Raw genomic sequence first — 14,318 nt, 5'->3', positions numbered from 1 at the left:
GAAGACTCATCGACTGAAGAGGCGACTGTCCCCTAAGCAGTCGAAAAAGACGGTAAGAATGCAAAGCACCGGTTGCCCTACCTTAATTTCGCCGATACCACATTAGACAGACATAAAAAGTTCACTCGAAATAAACTTACTCATCACTATAACTCAAACGATTCTATGGACGGAATCGGCTTCTCGCCATCACGCACATGTCGGGGGGAGGAGGGGACTGCGCGAGTTGGGTTGGGTTATCTTTCTCAAGTTTGTCCGCAAGCGTAGAAGGCAAGGAGTCTGCTCTTTCCTATCCGCCCTCTTAGATGAAACACCGGCAGTCATCACGATCAACGTCGAACTCCCGTCCTCCACCGAGAGCTTGCACGGTGGCGCCTGCCTCGCTTTAAGGCCGTTTTACACGGTAAACGGAATTGCACAATCTGACGTACGTGCGAAGGCGCAATCAAAATTGCGTCGTGTAAAGCGGTGAATTGCTAGAACACATGCGAGAATGCGTGGATGCGAGACGGCAAAATAGCCCCTGTTCTAATTTCGTTCATGCATTCGCGCAATTCCACGCCATTTTAGAAATTAATGCAGCTCTAACCTGCGCAATTCCGTGCCCCGTGTAAAACGGCCTTTAGAAGCGCTGCTACAGGGTGCGAACAGGACATATCACAGAGAAGCCGCGTGCGAGCTCAGGAAAAAAGGCGACTCAGAAATGGAGAGCTCGAAGAATTTACATTGCACAGACTACACCTTCCCATTAAATTATATGATTACAGAAGGAAATTCTAAACAGAAGCTCCAATATCAACACTAATTCCAAACATTAAAATACTGAATTTAATTTATTTGACATCTCCATTTCCTACGTCATTGGAATTACACTGACAGCATTGACATGAAGGGATATCGGCATTAATGAGACGTTAAATGTTCAAAAAAATTTCAAAGACGAACAAATGAGAAGGAAAAAATTGACTTCCACAGCGACAGACTCATGTCAATGAAATTTCAAACACAATACTTGAAGGCAGAAATATAAACTCATACATACCTGTCAAGTTATCAAGCATATATGCCAGCAATTTCGAAGTTCCCATTCCATCTCCGTAGAGATTCAGGATTTCTTTAGTTAAGGGGTTTCCTTTAAGGCCTAATATTTGCAGCTGGAACAATTTGCCGATTTCATAAGGAAGAACTCGTAGAACGTTGTTATTTAATTGAAGCTCCCTGAGAACACAAAATTAACAAAAATATTAAATAATAGTAACATAAATAAAGTTGATGACACAAAAATAAAATTTTTCACTAGAGAGCACTGCTTAATTTTTTTATCTCCAGTAGTCAAGCAATTTCACCAATTCTTAAAGCCGAAGTCACACCAAATTTTTATGCAGCAGATTTCCACGACATCGCACTATCACATACGTTTGGCTTTAGGTCCAAACGTTTGAACCAACAATAGTTAGCGCCGATGATTTTATTCTCCTTACTAAGACATTCGTTCCGATTTTTTCAACCTGTACTTCCTCGAAAAATACGGGAACACTATAAGTCCTATTTTCCTAATCAAGACAATAGAGAATGGTGTCATTATCGTAATTGCCTGATGTTTTTATTAGACCAACCTAGAAGGTAATCCTAACAACGTCACTTCTTTACTACCAAGAATTTTAGCACTACTATTATCGGGGTTTAAGTATCATATAGTTTATCATAACTATTTTGAGAGTTCAACAGTTCAAAATACTGCAATAATTGAATATAATTTTCCATTAAAAATTTAAAAAAGCATATTTTAACGAGCGTATAGCAATAACCAGAAGTAAAACCAATCGAAAAAGTATCGTCTCCTAGCTAGCAGGGTTCCCACTCTACCTGAATAATGAAATTCACGGCTTTTTCCAGGTTTTCACGGTTATTTTTCACGTTTTCATGGTTTTTTTAGGTTTTCACGGTCACAATTTCGCTAAATTCACGGTCCGTTAATAAGCCAACAGTAAGAAAATCACTGGCCGTATATCAACAGAAAATTAACGTACGCGGCAAACGCTGTGAATGTTAACGCCGCAATGAAAAGTGATATCTGTTATGACGTGAACTGTCGTTTGCAAAATTCAGGGCCGGCTAAAGGACCAGCCCAACCGCGCTCCTGCCTGGACGCCAAATACCTTTCGGACCTCCTTCCGTCCGGACACCCGAGGTCCTTTTTTAATTCCTCGCCGAGAGATTGTTTTTTGCGCACGTTGTTATTACTGTACAGTAACCGCTGTAAATACTGTACAGTACTGTAAAGTATTTCCCCACCCCAATCATTCTTATTTAACGGAAAATATTTTATTTAAATTGTTTATAGAATATAATAAATTGATTCTCTCTTATTTAACGGGAAATATTTTATGAAAATTGTCTAAAGAACATAATAAATCGAAAAATAATTTCATACACCGTATTAGCACACATCTAAGACGAAGACGATTCTAAGACTACCCTCCTTTTTTGGAACTCCACTAGGGGAAATTTTTTTCTTCCTAATAGCGATACGATTATAAAATGAATGCGGAAAAACGATCAATGCTTTATTTTTTGCTAGGTTGCCTATGTCCCAGGAAACGCAGGATTTTGGCGAGTAATTAAGATATTCATTAAAGGTTTCAAACAATATTTTTAGATAATAACAGGAATAGTAGTACTTTATCAAGACATATAGGTCATATTGTTGATTCGACCCATATCCCTTTCAAAATTCTGAAGGAAAACGCCACCTCACTAAAAAAATGTTTGCTGTCCACTCGGCATTTACACTGCTATTATGGATTTCAGTCTGATGTAAAAATTCTTATCCATCAAACACCATTTCCAGTACACGTATTCACGAAAGCAATGTGCATGTTGTGCCAAAAACAACCGCATTCGCCGGCACAGTGACTGGTTGTGAGATGGATGACGAACGCCAAAAATAGTCTATTACTTGAATTGTTCCTGTCTATTGAATATATTTTTAATATAATTGAGGTAGTGTGTAAAGCGTGAACAATGTTGCCTTAACCGTCAGTGGCACGCTCATCTGGATCTTCGCCTTCATATCTCTACTTGTTTTCTCCAACTCTACCCCCACCCCTACCGTCATATGCTAGCGGACAACCCAAGGCGCTCTGCAATATTCACGCGCATCTAGCCCGGATTCTTTTCTTCGTGTTCAATTATTTTCAGTCCATCTCTTTAAGTTCTCAATAGTTTCTTCGGAGGGGCCGAGGTCCGAAGACGAGTAAAATTAAATTAGTGAAAATGAAACCTGACTTTATTAAACCCACATGGAAAACACTCGGTGGTTCGAAATCCAGCCACCCTGGAAAGTAGGGAACCACTCGTACGAGGTGAAGTTCGGAACTGATGCTATCGCGTACGGGGGTACGCAGAGCATACTGCAGAGGGCGAAGCGTGACCATATGACTGCGCCATCAAATTTTTTACCCTAAAGATACCCATTCTTTTCTATCGTAGCGCCAGATGAGCAGATGTATTCGGATTGTTAGTAGAGAGAAACCAAAATCCTGAGAAGATATTCCTTCGTCAGTAACTCTGACAAGTGAGACTTATAGTATAGCTCGTAAATTTATAACTGATAACAACCTGATATCATGTTTCCGGGACAAAATGCCGAATTAACTGCCGAGAAGCTCAGCTACGACGATATCGCGTTTCGCCAAAAATCACCATCGTATTTTTCCATCTATTTCCTTGCTTAAAATACGTCGCGTTTGGTCTATTTTTTCTAATTGCATGCAAATTACTAACATTTCAATCTAATAAAAGCATAATAGCAATTACTGAATATCATTGTTAGATACCTTTTGGGCTAATACGTGACTCATGCAGCAGTTGACCTCCAGGAAATAGGAACTTTGAAGGAGTTATAGAGCGTTCCACATTTAGTTGACAGTATGGGCTCTTATGGGGAATCGTTTCCCATGTTAATTTCCATAAGGCCAGGAGCGCGGTGTTGTCAATAACAGCACGAAAATTAATGTTGCGTAATGCACTGATTAAAAAATTGCATTCTTATGTAGAAAGAGATGCTGCATTCATTGGTGCCAATAGTTTTTCGATAAAAATTATGACTAAAGCTATAAAAAACATTTCCTTAAATTTCCGTCAGAAACGTGTATTTTTTACTTTATCTTCTTCTCGCAATTTCTGCCTAACCGTTGTCTGTATTGAATTGAATCTTCAACAGAAAATTCTTCACACTATTTTCTCTTTGAAGGTCTTCACCAATTGTACAAATATTGAGTTAAAATGTTGTTATGCCGACGTAACACCCTTTAGGACAAGAAAATTTTGATTTTTGCAAGGTGAAAAGTAGTCGCTTACTAACTTACGTTTCTTACGTCGTAGGTCCCTATATGCTGCATACCAAATGTGATGAAAATTACAAAGTTATTTTTGGTGAAAAAATAATTAACTTAAATCAATTCTGAAGCGAGTTACAAGGTTTTGATCTTAAGAAAAAATATTACGGCGCCGCTGGGCCGGGCTTCTTGCTTTTCCTTGCGCGCAGAGGGAAAATTCTCGGGCGGGAAAGGAGTTTTTTGTCAATGCATACTATGAAATGTATTAATCTATTCGTTTGATATCCCAAACAGAGAATACTCATACGTCGTAACAGCAGTGTTTTATCGGAATACATTGATACACGAAAGTAAGCAAGCGACTTGGAAATAAGACGCTTTCGCCTTGGGTGTTTCGGTCCCATCGCGGAAACCAAGAAAGAGAATATCTCATAATCTGTGCGATACACTACCACATCCAGTGCACGCCTTTTAAAAAAGGGGGCTTGGGTTTTTTCTGAGTTCCTTTCATAGGGTACCATAAAACCTGCACCAGAATCGACCCAAGCCGAAGGGGTCGTGGGAAGAATTTACGAAGGCGTTCAGTTTGTCGTTGCATTTTTTGGAGTGAACAAGTGTTGTGTGGTCTGCTGAATTTAAGAATTGTGAAGTGTGTTTTACACTTATCTCTGCTGTAACACACCCAATCAATATGTCAGATACAAAGAAGAGGAGAAAAGGTGAGAAGCTTATAAGCCGCGAAAGACAGTTGGTGCTCAGTCTTATCGTACTCCAGGAAATCTCTCAGCATTTGTGAGGCCTGCCGAGAAACTTCGAAGGCTACTGGATGCTCGGAGTCTACTGTTTACAGAGTGAGAAAGGAAAGCTCCCGTGGTCCATTGGTAACTCCTTCAAAAACTAAAGAAATTAGACAGCCTTACAAAAATTCGAGAGCAGTGATTTTCGACGATTTTGTCCGATCGGGAATTAGAAGGAAGGTACATGAATCCTTCGTGAAAATATTCCTCCGACTTTAAAATCCATCTTAAACTCGGAATATATGGATAGTATTCTCCCAGATTACAAAAGGACAACACTATCTCGTCTTCTTTTGGACATCGGCTTCGTGTACGAACGCAGGGGGAAAAGAATCATCCTCATCGAAAGGGATGATATTATTCGTTGGTGGCACAATTAATTATTATTTAAGGCAGCTATAAAAATATCGTCGCGAACGCAGGACGAGTGTATTCACATGCGAAAGTTGGAATAATGTTGGACAAATAGTGAACATTAGTTTGCGAAACAAACAATTAGAAAATCCGCGTCAAGCTTTCCTTGCTGGACTAAATACTGGGCTTGGCCCCCACTTCCCGAGGAGGATGATTTGCAATTATACACGCAGGAACGGAAAATGGGTTCATAAAAGGAGCATCGCATGTGTTTCTGTACAAAAAGAACTCAATGGATGAGTATGAAGAAGCGGGTGGCGAGTGTTACCAGAGATGGTTTGAGCACTCACTTCTTGCAAACTTACCCGAAGGATCAATTATAGTGGTAGATAATGCCTCTTATTACTCAAGGAAATTGGAATCCTTGCCTACTACAAGGTGGAGGAAAGAGAATATTAAGGAAATTAGCTTTGAAGATGTCAGCTTGAAAAGAGATATTTAATTTACAATAAACCAAAATTTTGAAAAATTAAAGATTGATGATGTCTTATACAACATCGCCTTTCATGTAATACTAGCCAGAGCCAAAAAATATTGCATAATAAGGAAGGAATATAAATTTTGTCTCATTCAGGAGTGGCAATAATTTTAATTATCCTTCAATTTATTGTTATTTTTTGCATTACAGATTATTCATTATTCAGCTTGTGCATTGAATAAGTACGTACATGAAATAACAAAAGACTTTTCCTTTTATATTGGAGCAAAGGTATTTTAGTTACGGTAAAAAATTCCTTAATTTACGTGTCGTCTTTCGTGCGATCCCTAACTCCTTTTTGAACTAAACCATTTTGGCGCTCTATTATGTGTGGTTGCATACGCTGTTAGGATGCCTGCCGGCGGAGCGGAAGCTTGGCAACACTGTTATCCATAAGGCCCGTACTGTCAACTAAATGTGGAACGCTCTATAGGCTGAAAAAGGTCAGTGGGCGAGAAGAGGGGGGAGCGCGAAACACGTTTCTATTGTTCTCGTGTAACTCGATATTTTTTTCGAAGCTAAGGTCTTCGTAATACAATCCCTGCGCGAGCTGGGGCCTTATTTTACTTTGAAGAAGAGGAAAGCTTCAGAAGGGGAGAGGCGAATGCTGAATGGAAGGGGATAACGAATCTTGGGAAATGCGCTAATGTTACTTTCCCACGGCACTGAGCTTCTCCCAATGGTAGTTCCATCTCTTGGGGAAGATTCCAACTATGGGCTATTCGTTATTAGTCATAAATGACACATTGTATTTATTTCGTCTCCTTCTCGTCTAACGATGGATGCGGGAAAATTAAGCGTCGGAACCGCGATCTTCAAACGATCAATGCGAGAAACGATACTTCGGGGAACGATAGATGCGGGAAAAAATTACATTGTCTATAAGGAACTTTATTTGGGACCAGAAACGGCGAACGATCAATGCGGGAACGATAGATTGAGGTTCCACCGTATAACTTTTCTTTTGAAAGCGGCAGTGTAAGGACTTCTTTTCTCTGCTATCGTAATACTCTGAAACCAAAACTGAATCGATCACTCTAATCAGAGGCAAATCATGTTCCCTTCATACTGTTGCTCTGGGAAAAATGGAACGACTTTGTAGCAGTTTATATCGCGACGGCATTGAGGCTTTAACGTAACAATCCTAGGCGGATATAGGAAGGGGCACGGGGGCACATACCCCCCAGACACTTAAAAAATATGTAAGATTTTGAATACGGTCACATTATCATTGCGCTCGTTTTGTATCATGAGGTATCCTTGTGCCCCCCCCCCCCCAGAACAAAATCCTGGATACGGCTTTGCTTGTGCTCCCCACTCCCCAGAAAGAAACCCTGGATCCGCCTCTGGTTAAAATTTAGGTAAATTGTAATCAATCACACAAAAATTTTGTAAGTTGATCAAGCTCTAACTTGAATGGAGCCGAACCCAGGGTAAAGCAGGCGATCTCGCGGACACGGCAAAAGTGCACCCGGCGATTGATTGGCACGCACGCTTTACCTGCTGCCTAAAATGGCAATAGTTTTTCACTTTAATACAAAATTAAATAAGCTAAATTACTGTTCAGGTATTTTTGACGTCGAGTTTTCGTTGTATGGCTATATATATATTAGGTGACAACCTCAGGTATCCATAATTTTTTCCGACGAAAATTATGCAACCCAATTGACGTCGAGAATTTTGCATTCGATTGTAAGACGAACCAGGCCCGGACTGGCCCGCCGGCCCATCGGCCCGTGGGCCGGTGCGCCCTTAGACCAACGTGGTCTAATGGTGCGCCCTTAGAAAAATGCGTTCCTGCGCCCGCAAGGCGCAAGTACGTCTTTTCTAAAAGGTGCTCTAGTCAATTAAAAACCCAACACTTGTATACAAAAACAACTTATACTGATAATACAGTAACTAAGACGACAGCGACATGCTATGATTGCAATGACACGCTGCGCCATTGCTAAGGTTTGCGCGTTACGAGACAACGTTGACAGCTGTGGCGGCGCTGAATGCAGACCTATGATGCAGACGACATGGCGCCAAACGAGAGGCGATTGTTCTTCGAGTTTTCCAGCGGCTATTAGGGATTGCTCGGTAGGGTGTTGCCTATTTTTTTATATTTTCTCTGATTTTTAATTTCTACCTCTTAAAATATGCTCTGGGGTGCAGAATGGATATCCTAAAAATTTCAGCTCAATTGTTTAACATTTAGAGGTCGCTCAAAGAGCATAAATGCAATAACATTAAATTTTCCCGATTTTTTAAGTAACATCATTTTCATGGTAGACACATCACAAGTTTTGACGGCTTCGATTTCGTTTTTTGGTTTACTGCAGCAAACTCAAGTGTTTGTAAGGGAATCTCACAAGAGACTAGATATTTATTTGGAGCAAACTCTAAGTTATAGGTTGGGTGCTATTGGTGCAACTAGATGGAGATCAAAGAGTGACGCCACTTCCAAGATCTTTGGCTATTTCCATAACTGGATGAAATTGGCGGAAGATGAAGGAAAACAACCTAAAACTGTGTACATAGAGTTGATCATTTCTCTTTCTATCGTGGCAAATACCCAATAATTCAGTTCCAAAACAAGAAATGAAGCAAACAGTCTTCTTCAAAAGTTTTTGTCGTTTGAAACAATCCTAACTGCTATGATGTTCTTGATTATTTTCAAATCAACAACGCCTTTGTCGGACTATCTTCAAACAAAAAATTTAGATTATGCACAGGCTTGGAATTTGATTTCATCAGCTCAAGACAGTCTTAAGAGAATAAGAGAAGAGTTTTCAGGCATTGTCCATGCTGCAAAAAACTTTGTCAAGTTTATGTCAAAAAGTCTGATTAATAAAATCGAAGAAAATCCAATTTTGGATCAATATTCCAACAACATCAGCATAGAGAGTGAATTGCCAGCCAGAAGACAGAAAAAACGGAAAAAAATGCCAGATGAAACAAGTGATGAGGTCGTAGAAACTCCATTCAGCAGTGAAGAGAGTTTTAAAGTTAATGTGTTTTATGTGGTTGTTGACCAAATTAACGCCAGTATGGAAGCAAGGTTTTTCGGGTTTATCAAGATTTTTCATGCTTTGATCCTGTAAGATTCTCTGAGTTAAGAACAAATGGAATACCAGAACATGCATAGGAAAAAATATGCTCTGTGATCCCCAACATTGACAAAGGCAAGCTCCAGGAAGAACTGGAATCATTTATTGAGCAATGGCCAATCTTTAATATGAATTTACAAGATCACTTTCAGAAGGACTTCAGTGACATTGACGTGAATTTAAGTTCTAAATCAGAAGACGAAGAAATAATTTGGTCTAAAAGCAACAACAAATGCCACTCCTGTATTAAATGTGCATACAAGATACTTTATCAGTACAATATGTACTCATTTATGTATCCGCAACTCCATAAGGCTTACAAGTTCCTTTTAACAATACCGATGACCCAAGTGAGCTGCGAACGTGCATTTTCAAAGCTGAAGCTCATAAAATCGAGAATTCGTTCATCCATGAGCAATGAGAATTTGGAAGCTCTCTTGATGCAGTCGGAACGAGAATTAGTCACAAAGATAAGCAATGAAAAAATTATAGATGAACTCTGTTTCCGAAGCAAGGAAATGAAGCGCCTACTTTCCTTCTGATAATTAAAGTGGGCTCCAAAAAGTGGCCTTCACAATAATTAGTTATAACTTCAGTTTTCAGAGGCTGTTTTGTATTTATACAAAGATATGTTTCATTTTGTATTAGTTTTATTTCATAAAACAGTTGAATACGTCTCTTGTTTCATGTACGATTTGGATTGCATAAATGTATACATAAATAAAACCCATTTACAGCCTTAATCTTACTTACAAGTTTTATCTTTTCCATTATTCTAACATTGTAAATAGTGGCTGTAGTGTAATTTGTAATATTAATAATGAATATCTTTGAAAATATAAAATATTTAGAATATATCCATGTTAAGTAGAAGCCAATTACACATGATCATTTGGAGTATTCGCTTGTTAAATTAGCGTACCTTCTATCGCATACGCGTTGTAATAGTTAAATAACTTTTTTGAAACCATTGCAAAAAAATACCCTATTTTTTCAAAATTTACTTTTTAAATTTCAAAGCAATATCCCACAGCCCTACCCTCGGACTGCGCCCTTTCTTAAGTTGAAGGCAGCGCCCTTTTAGAGGTCCCAGTCTGGCCCTGAGACGAACCCTCTTTTCTGCAGGAGTTAGGAGGAAAAAAAAACCTTGTCTTCGATAGGTGCAAATAAGTACATTATAATTCACATGGTTTGAAATACATATATAAAGACATAATAAATACCTGCTGAAACATGTTATTTTCACATTCACTTTACTTTATCACCCGTCAAATATTTCCACACAAACTTTCCGATTGCGACGTAAAACTGGCAAGTCCCAGGTCGACGCATGCGGAAATCGTGTAATGCAGTATTGCCATAAGCGGAAATCTTCTCTCGTTTTCAGGCCGCAACGCGCGAGAATTAGTAACGTCGCGCCGAAAGCTCGCTGTCGCCCGGTTCAAACGCAATGAGCGTAGTGTCCACAGCGCATAGCAAGTTGTCGAGGTTAGCGGTCTTTCAATCACAGGTTTGAGGGTGTTGAATAAACGTTCAAATTTTTCGACACAAATGCCATCTAGATTTAGTTTCGAAAGTGGTCGCTGCAGCCATTGGGACGCCTAATTGGGTGGAAGGGGGACTAACAAGCAGTGACCGAGGGAGGGGAAACCAAGACAGTCGAGGAAAATAAACAAGCTGATGAGAATTGGTGTCATATTTCAGGTGGGGGGAGAGAAAAGGCCTGCGCTGGGAAAATATTTTTTTTTCTTCAGGCAACATTCGTTCCCACGCTTTTCTGACACATGCGACGATGCTCGCTACAATGAATAGAAGTGCCCTCGCTACGAACGAAGTTGAAAATTTCTGGGAAGGTATTATTATCAAGATTGAGAGATTTTTAAGGTTTTAGGACGAAATTCACGGCTTTTTCCAGGTTTTTTCACGGTAGACGAAATTCACGGCTAATTCACGGTTTTAAGGTTTTCACGGTTGAGTGGGAACCCTGGCTAGGCATAAAACAGGAAACATGTAATTTAAAGTTTAATAAGGACTTTTAAAATCCGATTAATTAAGCCGTTCGAACTATATTGTGAAACTAGGATAAGATACAAGGATGCATTGATGCTTTAAAAACAAAGAGAAGTGGTCTTTTAAATTTTCCGTGCGCATGTATAATACTGTTTATGTTTCACGAACTCTCGCCATTAGAACATGGAAGGAAGTGACGAAACTTTTGATTGTTTTCAGGCAATAATTGCCGAAATTCCCGCCCTGAATAAAACAAATGTTTTCCCTACTGCATACATATTTAAAATTAAACTGGCACATACAATGAGGCGAGCGACAAGAGTTAAACTTTATATTTTATTGAAATATAACATAAGAATAACATAGGAAGGGGATTTCCCGCGCTTCGCGTATGTCGTAGAAATAAAAAGTACGACAAGTCGTGTTCTGGCCTTTGGTTACATCGGAGGAAGCTACGGAGGAAGCCATTGCCATAAAAGAGGGTAGTTTCCTTCATCAAAGAAAACGAAAGGCATTGATTGCGATTCATTACCCACCATTAGTGTATTCATAATATGTATACAAATTATTTGATTTTTAGAAATCTAAGTTTAAACTAATGTTAATGGTAAATTTTAATGTCATTTGAAAAAGGCCAGATTGGCGCCCATGCGATGCCACTCCACGTGACCTCACAGGGACCTAGTTTCTATACGAGTAGATAAGAGTTTTACATCGTCTGAGACTACCAATGCATGCATGAGGCACAGAGCTCAGAGAAAAATATGTTAACAATCACCGAAATTAAATATCCCTATGGTCACCTTAAAATTGCCTTTGGTCGGAAAGTTTCCTTCGTTTGACAGGGTAGTAATAATCCTTATTTAAGCCTAGCGCTACCTGCTAGCTGGTTACTCTGCTGCCTGCTAGCACCCTGCATCATAGCGGCGTTCATAGCCTCGCACCAAGGTGGCCTCATACGGCGGCAGCTGGAACCAGAATGACGTCACACGGGCTTTTCCCAGAATTCATACTTAGCCGTCGCGTTTTCGCGCGCTTGAATATTTTCACTTTTCATTAAATCGCGAAAACTAGATATCGTAATTTAAAAATCTAAAAGCGTGAAATACGTACTTCAGGAATAATAATTTTTCGGTTTAAGCAATCAAAAAAAATAGGAAACCACCCTATTTCGTCTCGTCATGTGTTGCCATCTTTAAATTAAAGTAAATACATTCCGAGTTCAAAATGTAAAATATCTAAAAATCCGTGATGACTACAGGAAAATGGATAGTAATTTTCAGTTTTCAAAGGGGATTAATAATATCGACTATTAAAGTCTCCGTATTGGTTTGGAGCAGTGAGAAATATGTATGGTCACTAAAGTTTTTCATTCATTGAAGGCCTCAGCGCAAGAGCCAGACAATGACCATTTTTTTCAAAACTGAGATATCCACAAACGCAGAATCCTAATCCACTCTATTACCATGCATTGTTTTCTTACGATAATTTCTACACAAGTTCAGCAGACAATGAAAACTTCCTACTCTCCGAGTGCAAGAAAAATGATTTTTTAAATATATCTCGAAACTTCAACTTTGGTAATCCACTCGTTCTTGTACTCAGGTCTTCCACAGAAGGCAGCTTAAAAATGGCGCCCTTGTCATCGCGTTACACGTGAACACCAGGATGTTTTGAGGCAATGTGGTTGGAGCACTAGCTCCGACAATCAATTCATTCACCGATTTATTTCTTTGCCGACCGAGACTGCTTATGACATAATGGGACTCATATGCTAGCATTTTCCGATCTGTCGCCTATTTAACAAGCTATTCGTGGCGAAGTGACCAAGGCTATAGGAAGGCTAAACTCATTCGCAGATAAGTTGACGACGTCACGTAATAGAACCGAGCGGGTCACCGCTTCTTCGCTGCCCCTTACATCGTTCTCGCTGTTGTTTGCACATTTTTGAAAGATTCTTAATTTTTATCTCGGTAATAAGGAAAACTGCTACCTACATACAGTGGAGGACCTTGTAATCATGTATAATAATCATTTTTGACATCCAAATGTCAAAGGTACGTCGAGGACAGCACAAAATACGGAAAGAAATGCATTTTTCTAGTTAAAAATATTTTCGGTCCCAAATTTCGCAACGATACACGTTAAAACCCACCGAAAAATAACGAAATTAAGGAATCATAATCATTAAAATTCATAATTAAGTAAAATGTTAATAAAAAATAATTAAGTATGGCATCAATTTTTAGGCAGTACTTAAGTAAATAGCAAACGTCCGCCCGAAAAAAATGGGAAGTGCCCGCCATTTTTTTTCGCGGGAATATCGATGAAAACATTAAGAAATTTTTTTTACGGTTTCTGAAATAATGCAGTACTTCATACAAATGCAGACTAAGAAAGAAAACGGTCCGCTGAAAGAAATGAGGAAATGTTGTGTAAATCTTTTGGAGATCGTAATTTTCGGAAATGTTTAATTTTTATCTCGGTAACTAACGGCGATGAAAACAATCTGTAACCAACATGTGATAAAAGACATTACGAGCATATATAATAATCATTTTCGTTATCCCTACTACTCACGAAAAGGGCAGTGGAAAGGTTGAATTTTTCCGTAAAATCTATTTTCGGACGGGTTATTCGCAACCTTGCACGTAAAAATCCTCTTAAAAATGAAAAATATAAGTTACATTCAATAGCTGCCATTGGTAAGAGTAATTACCCTTATGACATTCATATTCAGGAGAAGTAAATAAAATAGCAAAGGTCTGTCCGGAAAAAATGGGAGGGTTCCGCCATTTTTATTTTTTTCGCGGGAGAATATATGGCGACAAATTGGACCTGACACTGCACAAAAAGTATTAAACAGGCGTCAATCTATCCTATGTTCCTTTAAAAAAGATGTGCTTCCAACTTGTTTTGGCCTGAATACACTAAGTAGGAATGATTTAATAGATATTCATGCCACGAATCTTGTTAAACATCTACACAACATAAAGCCTGATCAGCTCGTGATTATTGTTGATGGGACGTGCACTCGCCGTCAAAAGAGTGCTTACAAATCCTATTTGGGGGAAAAGAAAATCCCTCTTTGCAGGCCATTTAATTTATGCTTAACTTATGGTTTTATTGTGAATGCCATGGGTTTTTATTAAGCTCCTGACAACGATGCAAATTTTTTAAAAAGATT

The 14,318-nt window shown here is 39.0% G+C and overlaps 1 protein-coding gene across 1 annotated transcript in view; it reads right to left on the bottom strand.

Moving 5' to 3' along the window:
* The window catches only part of LOC124171643 (CCR4-NOT transcription complex subunit 6), a 328,368-nt gene that overhangs the window by 265,301 nt on the left and 48,749 nt on the right, over positions 1 to 14,318 (bottom strand). Inside the window, exon 5 of the mRNA XM_046550855.1 lies at positions 1,043 to 1,218. Coding sequence (XP_046406811.1) covers positions 1,043 to 1,218 — 176 coding nt within the window. The remainder of the gene's footprint in view (positions 1 to 1,042; positions 1,219 to 14,318) is intronic.

The sequence above is a fragment of the Ischnura elegans genome, chromosome X (genome assembly GCF_921293095.1).
Source record: "Ischnura elegans chromosome X, ioIscEleg1.1, whole genome shotgun sequence".
NCBI lineage: Eukaryota > Metazoa > Arthropoda > Insecta > Odonata > Coenagrionidae > Ischnura > Ischnura elegans.
Note: the sequence above shows the minus strand (reverse complement) of the source record. Positions and strands in the feature narration are given on the sequence as shown.